Source organism: Kogia breviceps, chromosome 10, assembly GCF_026419965.1.
Source record: "Kogia breviceps isolate mKogBre1 chromosome 10, mKogBre1 haplotype 1, whole genome shotgun sequence".
Classification (NCBI taxonomy): Eukaryota; Metazoa; Chordata; class Mammalia; order Artiodactyla; family Physeteridae; genus Kogia; species Kogia breviceps.
Genome location: NC_081319.1, coordinates 44142055 through 44154471, shown reverse-complemented (window position 1 = coordinate 44154471; position 12417 = coordinate 44142055). Strand labels below are relative to the sequence as shown.

Sequence of the window (12417 nt, the reverse complement as noted above, 5' to 3'; positions counted from 1 at the left end):
TCTGCCTCTAATATTGGCCTTGGTGTGGTTTCATTAACAAAGAATGGCCCTAAGAGCTCTTAATTTCTCCAGGGAGGGCTGGCTTAGCTAATGCTGATGCCACTAACTTCCTATCTTTATCAGGAATATCTGTCATAAATATAAACCACTAACACTGCCATCAGCCACCTTCTCAAACATGGACCCACACATTCCCAACCTTTCTTCGTGGTGAGCTTACAGCTTCTTGCTAAAGAAAACTTTAGAAACAGATCCTCTTGCCCTAAGAAAGTACCTTCTTTCTTGACCCTAATTCCTTGAGATTATCTACCTTTCTCTCTCTACAAAATACATACAACCTTTGGGTTCTAGAGAGGAGCTTCTCCAGATATCACTACCTGCTCCCCCGCTTCCAGCCTCAGGTTATAAACGGACCCTTGGGATAGTTCAGGTGCTTCAAAATCCAATGTGAATGTTACTTTGGTAATTAGGTTAACGCTCTTAGAACTTAGTTTTGTTGTTAAGAGATCTTTTTGAACCAAATGACTCAAATCTGATAGGTATTTGATTTACTATAAAGTATGATCACCACTTGAGCTGATACCTCTCACTTTCTCCACTCTCCTCAAACCTGTTTTATATACTAACGTAGTTTATACAGTTAATGTAGCTTGCGCAACAGAGATGGTTTTTAATATAATATATATATGCTGAATATAACACTTTTTCATAAATTTGCTTAAAAGGAAAAGTATAGGAATAATTATCATGACTGTTTGCTAATCATGTTCTTTTGCTCATCCATACTTTGCATAAACCTTGATCAAAAGTCAAAACACTCAACTTGGTGGTAGGTGAACTGTTGCCTACGGGGAAATAAGTAGTCACTGAAATACCCATCAACTAAACCCAAACCTGCAATGTGATGCCAAAGAATAAACTCTTCAAGAAATCACTTAGAAAATTACTAACATAAGTATTCTCTCCATGTTTGAGCATTCCCTGGTGGTCCAGTGGTTAGGACTTGGTGCTTTCACTGACAGGGCCCGGGTTCAATCCCCTGGTCAGGGAACTGAGATCCCATAAGCCGCATGGCACGCACCCCCCCAAATTTTTGCTCTCAGCCTTGAAAGTGGATTTTGTTGGACTCTTTTACCCCAGTGGAACCCTTTATCTATATAAAATTAGAAGTTAACATAGACCCTGAAAGCTGCCTTAGTTGACATGGAGGTAGCCTGTCAGCTCCACATCCATCTCATCTCATAAAGTGGCATCTCCGAGTGCCCCAGGGCTCCACCAAGCTCAGTTTGGCAACTTCTAGGTCACAATACAATAGCAATAAGGTCGAGGTCATGGTTTCAATGGCCACGGAGGCCATAACCAACTTCTCCCATTTACAAACATAAAACACTATGTGGTATGGGATAGATAACAGTTGATACTCAATGGAAAGAAATTTTTATCAGTATTCTTAACCAGCATTCTTGCAAGTGTGTACCTGTGTTACAAATAAGAAGAGTGAGTATGCAAAATCCCTAAAAATTGCAAATATACACCCTACTATTGGGTCAACAGCATCATCTTTGTCTGTTAAAAACACTTCATTTTATTTCAGCAGAGATAGTAAGTACCTGTTAGTGATGTTATTAATGGGGCCGGGAGATGTGCTTTGGAGTCAGGCAAGACACTCTCCTGGGAGAATGAGTTTTCACATTTCTCTGGTGTTAGAACAAACAGCAGCCCAGATGGACGCTCAGCAAATTACTGTCTCACAGCACAGCCCCATCTCGCTGTGATCTGTCAGCATTTTTGCAGCTTCCCACAGTGAAAGCTTCCTCATGATTCTGTATTTCTTGGGAAGATTAGACTCTACCTTTTTTTTTTCTCCAACTCTTACATCTTCCATCTGAGACCATGTGGGTCTCAGATTTAGATCTTAGATTTACATTTAAATGTGAAGTTGTAGGCAACGACTTAGTGGCACAATATTGCCTTGAGCTGTAAATTAATTAATTAATTAATGAAAGTCATCTGGAGACAGGTTTTTTTAAGAAGATTTCAAAGACCTTAGATAAATTGATTTCTTTATAACCCTCTCCACCGTCCTCATATCTCTGACAGCGCCACAACCGCCACTCCCATTTGTGAACAGGCCACTTTACCTCCTACTTCAAAAGAAAATCAAAGCCACAGGCAGGAACTGCCTCAAGCTCCTGCAAACCCACAAGAATCTGTGCTCTCCTTTCCTCCTTCCCCTTTTTCCAATGAGAAGGAACCCCTGCTCCATGCCTGATCTCCTTACCTGTGTCCCAGATCCCTCCTGCCAGCCTCCTCAGTCCCTGACTTCATCAGTTACCTCCTCCTCCTCCTCTTACACCCACTCCGCTGCCTCTTTCCCAGTAGCATTCAAAAGGCCCAAGTGTCAACTGGGTTCATGGAGCACTCCAGCTATTGCCCCATCCTCTGCCTCCCTTCATTCGAGCTTAGTTGAGGGAGTTGCATCTACCTTCATGAATTCCTCTCCTCACCTCCCATTGACTCCCAGGAAGAATGCCCTACAAGGTCGCCCTTCAAGGTCATCACCTACAAGATTCCTTGTTGCTAAACACAATAGACACCTTTGACTTCTCAAAAGTATCTAAACTTTGGGGAAATTATTCCTATTTTAAAAAATAACAAACAAACATCCATTCAGTCAACAAGCATTTATTGAGTTCTGACTAGTGCTGGGAACTTAGAATGTGGCAGTAAACAGGTGTTGGCAACTGTGGAGTTTACATTAGGAGGAGATGGGGACCCAAGCCATAAACAATTAAACGTATGAACAAGATAATTCCATAAGGTGATAAGTGCTAGAGTGATGGGATAGAGAGTAACTATGGAATCCACACTGAGTTCCAAAGGAAGCCTTTCTGAAATGATATTCGAACTGAAGGCACGAGTACAAAGATCTTGGGCCAGAATGTCACAGGCAGAATAAACAGCAAGAACGGAGCCCTGAGGTTGGCACAAGCACTCAATAGATATGACGACATATCGTTTACATGTACAAAAGGAGAGACCAGAAAGAGGCAAGAGAGTGTGCTCTTGCTGGGTAGGGAAAGGGCTTCTGAGCCATAAGTGAAGTGGACCAAGTCTGGAAGAACAATGAGCTTTGTACCCTTTTGGGTTGGGGCCTGGCTCCACCTCCCCTCCACGGGCCTCCTGAGTAGAAGTGTTGGAGGAGTGTAGGAGGGTCTGTTGCCCGCCTCCTCCACCCATCAATCCCAACTTTAGAAACCAATAAGCAAATCAGCCAGCTTAAAACAAGCTGGAAGAGCTTCTGGAATGGACCCCGCTGGAGCCTGAAGAGAGACGGATCCCCTCACCCGTCTCCTTCGATCCCTCAACTATGAGCTGGGTAGGGAAAGTAGCCCAAGAGGGTCTCCTACAAGGCCACTGCTGGATACACGGTGGAACCCAAAGTCAAGGTCAGCCCCTGAAGGGAGTGTGTTAGAGTTCAGTCTTCTCGTGATCAGCTTCAGTGGTCAGGGTGCTGGACTTGGAGGGCCTCTCCAGTATTTGTGCCTGGGAGACAAAATGAGCCCAAAGATATTCTCCCAAAGCCAAGTTCCCAAACACACACACACACACACACACACACACACACACACACACACCAATCCACAGAAACACAGGTGATCTGTGGGTCCTCTGTCTAACCTTGGGGCAATGACCCCCAGCATGTGTGTGTGTATAGGGGGTGTGATAGAACCAGAGTGGAGAGGAGGTTTAGTTCCTGTGGCCCTGATTGAGAGCCCATACTCAAGATCAAAGTCCTTTTCCAGAGCCTAGGGCTGTAGATAGTGGGAACAAATCAAAAAGAAGAGATGAGAAGTCAACCCCCAACCCTGGTCCATTATAATTGGCTTCAGACCCCCCAACACCACAGAATGTCCTCAGACACAGGGAGGGAAGTCTTGGACTGCTTAACTGGCCTAACTCGCTCCTTCCTTGACCTACTTATCCTCTCCCCAAGGCCAAGTTCCTCTCCTAGTTTTCCTGATTCCTCTACAATATGTAAAAGGGATGAGCCAGGGAGAGTGGGGAGGGGGAGGGGAACCAGGCCTCAGCCCTTCTCAGGAATTTGGGGGTCTATGGCCTGAAAAGAGCAACTCTCAGAGCACCCCTCTGGTTATCTGTAAGTGCTCTGGGGCCATTGCCTGTGTCTTGAGGTGGGGAGGGTGGGACACAGGGGCCATCTTAGCAGCCTTGTCTCCAGGAGCCCTCAGGAGAGGGGAAGTGGGCAGGGCATTGTGCGTGAGCCCAGATTACTCACCCAGGGTTACACATTTTGCAAAGCAATTAGTTCTGGAGTTGAGACTGTCCAGATGGGTTGGTAAGAGGGTTTGCTTTCACCAGGGTGAGGATCAGGAGGAGACACTCACAAATCCCTGTGTGAGGCTGGAAACAGGGGCCTGGGGAGTGGGAGAGCTCCTTCCTCAAGACTTTCCTCTCAGCTCCTGACACAGCACATCGACTGCCTCTGACATGTGGAGTTAGACAGCTCGTACCCTCCCTGGGAATCTCCTTGCATCTCTGGACCATTTGGTAGCCTAATATCTTATTACAAAAGAACTTGGATCTTCCCCAAAGCCAGCTGTGCCTCAGACTGTGGGTTAGTACAGAGGACTGATTAAGGAGGTCAAATGGAAACCAAAGGACACAGGGGTAGAGAGGAACCCAGGTAGAGGATTAATTACAAAGAAAGAGGTCAAAGATTAAAAGTCAGACTAGGCAACAGGATGCCGGGATGGAGGGGACTAGAGGTTGGAAGACAACACATGGGCTGGCACTGGGGCCATCTTGAGCCAAAGATCGTGGAGGCCTGTGCACATCCTGGGGGAGAAAGGTCTGTAGCTGAGACCAAAAGAGCTCTGGAGCCTGAGGGCTGCTGCTGGGACCCACCGCCTGGAATAAAACACACAGAGGTGTCCCCTCTCACCTCCAGGCAGGATGCCCGGTGGCCCCCGCGCCATGAGGACTATGGGCATCGGCTGTGGCCGCATCAGCAGGTGTCTGCCCCTGCATCATATTCAAAGCCAGATAACCTGTCCCAGGGCACGTGGGTCAAGAAGCAGTGAGTCCGGGAGCTGAGGCCGTCCATTCACTTGAAACTCCTCCATCACTTCTTCCGAGGGGTCGGCTTGGTCCTCCTTTTCAATCTGGTTTACAAAGAGAAACATAAAAATCCATAGCGTTGCTAAGTGATGTGCTCTTTCTCCATGCTCAGTTAATAGAATTATAAATTTATAGACTACCTTTGCGGTTATTACTCTTCTGCTAAACTCAGCCTTAAAATCTCAATTCTGGAAATTTCTCAATTCTGGAAATATCTGGCCGAAATAATATGATATTTTTTTTCCTGGCCTGAGCCTAGGAAAGATAGTCTTTAAAAATCTTCTGTTTTTATGTACAGTAATTATTGCTTTTGTTTCCTTTTCTTCTTTCTTTTTTTTTTTTTTTAATATATTTTGGCTGCACCGCACAGCATATGGGATCTTAGTTCCACGACCAGGGATCAAGTCCATGCCCCCCGCTGTGGAAGCGAGTCTTAACCACTGGACCACCAGGGAAGCTGCTCTAACTCCTTTTAATGATTCAAAAAGCCAGTTTGGCGAGGACTTAATCTTGTTAAAATATTTTTCTAAAAAGAAAATGTTCTAAGTGAAATAGCAGTTTAAACCATATACAAAAACTAGGCATACAGATCAGAAAGGAAAAAATAAAACTGTCTCTATTTACAGACAACATGATTGTCAGTGTAGAAAATCCCAGAGTCTACCCCCCCAAAAAAGCTAGAATAAGTGAGTTTAGCAAGATCACAAGGTACATGATCAATATGTTTTTATATATTGCCAATGAACCACTGAAATTGAAAAAGTACTATTTTTAATAGTACCTAAAAGCATGAAATGCTTAAGTATAAAGCAAACAAAATATGTATGTGATCTGTATGCTGAAAACTACAAAACAAAAAGGACCTAAATGAATGGGGAGATATAGCACGTACAGTTCTCCCCAAGCTGACTTATAAACTTGACATAATCCCATTCAATCTCACCAGGATATATTGTCGAAATTCACACACTGACAATAAAATTTCTATGGAAAAGTGGAGGAACTAGAATAGTCAAAGACAATTTCAAAAATAAAAAACCGTGTTGGAGAATTTACACTAAACTGATTTTAACACTTACTGTAAGGCTATAGTAATCAAGTTAATGTAAGAAAAGATACATAAATTGGTGAAACAGATTAGAAAGTCCAGAAATAAACTCACACATTATGGTCAACTGATTTTTGACAAAATTGCAAAAGTAATTCAGTGGAGAATCTTTTCAACAAGTTGTGCTGGAACTATTGGATATCCATATGCAAAAAAAATGGAACCTCAATCCATATCTCACACCATTTACCAAAAAATTAACTCAAAATAGATAGAAACTTAAAATTTTGAATTTCCAGGAGAAAATCTTTGTGATCTTAGGTTAGGCAAAGAACTCTTCCATACAATTCAAAAAGCACACATACAATACAAAAAACATGATATATAAAAGAAAAAATTGATAAATTGAACTTTGCCAAAGTTTAAAACTTTGGTTCTTCACAAGACACTATTAAGAAAATGAGAAAGCAAACCACAGGCTGGGAGAAAATACTTGTAAAACATGTATTTGATAAAGGACTTATATCCAGATATATATTTTTAAACTCTCAAAACACAATAATAATTAACCCACTTTTTTAAGTGGGCAAAAGACTGAGCACACACTTCACCAATAAATGTCTTTGGTGGGTGATATATAAGCTCATTAAAAGAACATCATTAGTCAATAGAAAAAAAACAAAATTAAAACTACAGTGAGGTACCACAACACACAATATTAGAATGGGTAAAATTTTTAAAGCTGACAGTACCAAGTGCTGACAAGAATTCAGAGCATCCCACTTCGCTAGTAGGAATACAACCACTTTGCAAGTAGTGCAACCACTTTGGAAAACAATTTAGCCGTTTTATATTTATTTAAACATACACCTACCATATGTCCCAGCAATACCAGTTCTAGTTATTTACTCAAAGAAAAGCAAACTTACACTCACATGAATGTTTACAGAAGCTTTATTCATAATTACCCAAAACTGGAAACAACCTAAATATCCTTCAACTCGTGAATGGAAAATTCTGATAGGTTCATGCATACAATGGAATACTACTCAGCAATAAAAGTGAAAGAACTACTGATTCATGCAACAACAAGGGTACATACTGTATGATTCCATTTATGTGACATTCTAGACAAGACAAAACTATAGGGACAGAAAACAGATCAGTGGTTGTCAGGAGCTTGAGGACTGACTTCAAAGGGGAAGTATGAGGGAAATTTGGAAGTTGATGAAAGTATTCTGTATTTTGATTGTGGTGGTGGTTACATGACTCTGCATAGAACTGTTTGCTGAAAATGTTGAATTCTACTGCATGCACGTAAACCTGATGTATGTATGCATGTGTGTGTATGTGCCTTGTGTATTACACAAACATACATGACACTTTTCACGTCATGGTCCGTGGCTTTCTCCTTTATCCGAATGCAGGTAACTGAACTATGACTTCCCAAAAGAAAACAGTGCTTAGTGATATAATCACCGTAATCCTGCTTTCACCCAACTACTACTGCCCTGCTGTGTGTTTTTTCCCAGTAATACTCAAAACTGCCTGGAAACAGACATGGTGAAGGCAGATGGTTGGATTCATACAAGGCTGGAGGTTTTCCCAAGAATATGAGATAGATATTCAAAGGGTAGGGGAATGTAAGGTATTTTTGAGAGAGATTAAAATGTTGGGCCGTGGTTTCTAATTTGGAGAGGGAGGAAAGTGAAGAAAGGAGTCTGAATAGACATTTTTCCAAAGAAGACATACACATGGTCAACTGGTATACTCAACATCACTAATCATCAGGGAAATGCAAATCAAAACCACAATGAGATATCACCTCACACCTGTTAGAATGTCTATTATCAGAAAGACAAGAAATAATAAGTGTTGGTGAGGATGTGGAGAAAAGAAAACCCTTGTACACTGTTGAGGGGAATGTAAATTGGTGCAGCCACTGTGAAAAACAGTATGGAGGTTCCTCAGAAAATTAAAAATAGAACTACCATACAGTCCAGCAATTCCACTCCTGGGTATTTATGCAAAAAAAATGAAAACATTAGCTTTAAAAGATATGCACCCTCATGTTCATTTCAGCATTATTTATAATAGCCAAGATATGGAAACAAGTGTCCATCAGTGGATACGTGAATAAAGAAACTGTGATATATATATATATATATATATATATATATATATATATATACACACACACACACATACAATGAACCATTTATTCATCCATAAAAAAGAATGGAATCTTGCCATCTGCAACAACATGGATGGACCTCGAGGGCATTGTGCTAAGTACCATAAGTCAGGGAAAGATAAACACCATAGGATCTCTTCTATGTCTGGAATCTAAAACAAACAAATGAAAAACAAGCTCATAGATACAGAGAACAGAGGCAGGGGTGCAGGGGGAGAGAAATTGGTAAACTGTTTCAATTTGTTTTTTTTTTTACTTTAAATAAATTGAATAATTCATAAGGAAATAATTTAAATTAATAAATAAATGATGATAACTTGAAACTTTTTTTTTCTTTTTTGTTACGCGGGCCTCTCATTGCTGTGGCGTCTCCCTTTGCGGAGCACAGGCTCCGGAGGCGCAGGCTCAGCAGCCATGGCTCACGGGCCCAGCCGCTCCGCGGCATGTGGGATCTTCCCAGACCGGGGCATGAACCCGCGTCCCCTGCATCGGCAGGCGGACTCTCAACCACTGCGCCACCAGGGAAGCCCTGAAACATTTTTTAAATCAAACTACCAGGGGGGAAAAAAGGAGAAGGAAAAATGGAGAAGGAAAAACCAGGGCTCAGAGTACCAGCAGCACCTGGTGAAGTTTAAGAACAGTTGCTGTGGGGACACTTAACAAAGCAAGCTGGAAGAAAAGCAGACGGTTGATGTGGAGTTCAATGATTCCGTTGGTGATTTCAGAGATGGCAGTTTGTTTCCCTCATTGGAGAATAAACTTTGAAAGAACAGATGGTTCATATGCAGCTCCATCAGGCAGAGCTCAGCAAACCTTCAGCACAGCCTCACGGCCTGGTCGCTGGTGTTCTAAACCTACCCTAACCTTCTCAGACCTCCAGCTCTTTCATCCTCGGGGTATGACTTGCCTTCATCCTTTTTTAAATGTTTTCAAAATTTTTTTATTATTTATGTATTTTTTGGCTGCGAGGCATGTGGGATCTTAGTTCCCTAACCAGGGATCGAACCCACACCCCCTGCATTGGAAGCACAGAGTCTTAACCACTGGATTGCCAGGGAAGTCCCCTTAATGACCATTTAATGGGTCTCTCTCTATTTTGCAAAACCAAACGGCTTTTTTCTGTTCCCATCAGTGTCCTGTCCCTCCACACGTACTATGAAGGAGCCTTACTTCTCTCACTCTATCCACGATCTCCATCCCCTCTCCTTTGTTTCCAATCTCACCCTCACTTCTGCACCCTTTCCCATCAGCTCTTAATGTACTTTAAGTTATGGTAAAAAAAAAAAAAATTCTAGAAAGTAAAATTGGCAGGCATGTGTGTATCTCAAGAAGTTGGGAGTCAGGGTGGGGCTTAGGTTTCCAGTGGGGCTGATTAGAGGGGCTGTGGTGTTATTTGCTAAGGTTGTTGATAAGAGGAAGAGTGAGTGTTCATGGGAAAGAAGTCAAGTGGAGATGAGTTGAGTTTGATAACATCCACGTTGATCTGCTGGGCAATCAAGCCCATATATGAGTTTAATGCCAGGGCTGGAATAACGTTTAAAAGTCATCACCATGCCAGTCACGTTTAAAACCATAAGAAAAGTCTACAAATAACAAATGCTGGAGAGGATGTGGTGAAAAGGGAACACTCCTACACTGTTGGTGGGAATGTTAAGTTGGTGCAGCCATTATGGAAAACAGTATGGAGGTTCCTCAGAAAAGTAAAAATAGAATCACCATATGATCCAGCAATCCCACCCCTGGGAATATACCTGGACAAAATTATAATTCAGAAAGATACATGCACCCCTATGTTCATAGCAGCACTGTTCACAATAGCCAAAGCATGCAAACAACCTAATGCCCATTGACAGAAGATGTGGTGCATATATGCAATGGAATACTACTCAGCCATAAAAAAGAACAAAATAATGCCATTTGTAGCAACATGGATGCAACTAAAGAGTATCATACTAAGTGAAGTAAGTCAGAAAGAGAAATACAAATATCATGATATCACTTAATGTGGTATCTAAAATACGGCACAAACGAACCTATCTACAAAACATAAACAAACTCATAGACATAGAGAACAGACTTGTGGTTGCCAAGGGGGAGGGGGGAAGGGAGAGGGAGGGACTGGGAGTTGGGGTTGGTAGATGCAAACTATTACATTAAAAATGGATAAACAACAAGATCCTACTGTATAGCACAGGAAACTATATTGAATATCCTGTTATACACCATAATGGAAAAGAATATTAAAAAGTGTATATATATTTACAACTGAAAAAAAAACATAAAACCATAAGAGACTCTGTAATGACCTATATGGGAAAAGAATCTTAAAAAGAGGGGATATATGTATATGTATAACTGATTCACTTTGCTGTACAGCAGAAACAAATGCAACATTGTAAATCAAGTATACTCTAATAAAAATTTTAAAAATAAATAATTAATTTATTTTAAAAAACAGAAGGCAAAATCGAGGAGAGGGCTCAGAATAAAACCCTAGAGGATCCCAAGGTGAAGTGTTGCCAGAAAAGGAAGGACTCATAAAGAAGTCTAATATGGAAAATTCAAGGGAAGTGGAAGGGCTAGTTTACCCAATCCTGCACAAAGAAAGAGAATTCTCTCTGGTTTTCTGGAAGGTGAAAATGCAGAATGTACCTCTTGGCATCAGGAAAGACAAAAGGAGGACAAGTCACATCATAGAAAGTGTCTGGAATAAGTTTGGGTCTGCAGACCTGAAAAGCAGGCAGGCTACCTCTATCTAAGAGCCTGAAACTTAGCAGCTTTCCCCGGAGCCTGAGTCTGTTAGTGCATACTCTCGGACCCCTCACAGTAATTGTTTATGGGTCGGCGCTCTTCTGAAGTAAATCTTAGCTTGTCAAGTATGTAAATGTTTATAATTGCATTTTTCTTTGGCAGGCCTGGTCATTGCAAACAAACCAAAAACTATATAGAGGTGCGACCACTGACTGTGGGCTAACTCCCGAGCTCAGGGTTGTTACTCAGGGGAACAGCAGCATCACTGAGAAATGGGCCACTCATAAATACCATCTGAGCAGCTGGACCAGGGGCATACATCATCCCCCCTGATTGCCCAGAGTTTGGTGCAGTGCTGTGCATGTGGTCTCGATGACCAGGCTTGAAAATACATGTGGAAATAGATTGGTCCTCCAGCCTTCTGGTGTGCAGGGCTCAGTTTGTACAAGACAATGCTGTGAAAAGAATGCATCAAAGGCACACACAGTACCGCTCACATATGTGTGACTGGCCCCAAATTAGTCACCCAAAGCTGCAGCCACAGAAGTTTTCAGAAAACCACAGATCTTAGCTCCTGAAAGCAGAGCACCAAGGAGCCAGAAGAGTCTCAGCTCAGGAAACACATCTTAACCCTAAAGACTGGGATGACCTGTGAAATACTAAAACCTTGAAGAACTGAGAGTAAAACAAACTAAAAGGGAGATGCCATGGTTTCTTTCCATCAAATATGAGAATGCTGCCATGTTCAATCAGGATGCAAGGAATCATACCTATGGATCCTAAGATTTAAATATTCACTGGTTTTTGAAAAGATGTATCCAAGGGAATTACTAAGGACACAAAAGTCCTTTGTCAAAATTGTTTGACCTCAAAGGGTCAGACCTCAAGAATGGCACCATTTCAGAAAGCAACCCTGCTTCAGGAAAACTTTTTTGACCCTTTCTTCAAATGTAATTTAGTAGCTCTGCTTGAGGGTGAATTTTTTCCCATTAACCTTCCTCCCAACCCTTTGATTTAGGACAGTCACTTAGTGTCAATAGGGTATGTATGCATACCACATACAGCATGGCGAAGCAATGTCTCTAATGCATTACCTTAGGACCTTTGGGAACCTGAGAAGGGGGAATGAGTATCGTAGGAAGGGCTCAGATGGTGCATCTGTGATGTCGTGGGACATTATGAATGGAGCCTGTCAGGTCCCTTGGTCCCAGGGAAGGGACAACAGCTAAGGAGGCAATGACAGACTATAGAGGTGTCTTCCCTGATACCCACTGAGGATGGTTAA

The 12417-nt window shown here is 42.0% G+C and overlaps 1 protein-coding gene and 1 long non-coding RNA gene across 25 annotated transcripts in view; one reads left to right on the top strand and one right to left on the bottom strand.

Annotated features, from left to right (window-relative positions):
* The window catches only part of LOC136794991 (uncharacterized), a 263347-nt gene that overhangs the window by 184582 nt on the left and 66348 nt on the right, over positions 1 to 12417 (top strand). The gene's annotated exons all lie outside the window — the stretch shown is intronic.
* MOBP (myelin associated oligodendrocyte basic protein) overlaps positions 1 to 12417 on the bottom strand; it is a 43705-nt gene that overhangs the window by 8469 nt on the left and 22819 nt on the right. For 14 of the 20 annotated variants that reach the window (XR_010842612.1, XR_010842613.1, XR_010842611.1 and 11 more), the window contains one exon: positions 4964 to 5183. Coding sequence is in view for 2 of the 20 variants with exons in the window: in XM_067044560.1 (XP_066900661.1) it covers positions 5144 to 5183 (40 nt within the window). In the remaining 18 variants the exon portion in view is untranslated. Of the gene's footprint in view, positions 1 to 2669; positions 5184 to 12417 lie in introns of those variants that run through there. The other 6 variants (XR_010842622.1, XR_010842620.1, XR_010842618.1 and 3 more) reach the window with 2 other exon arrangements.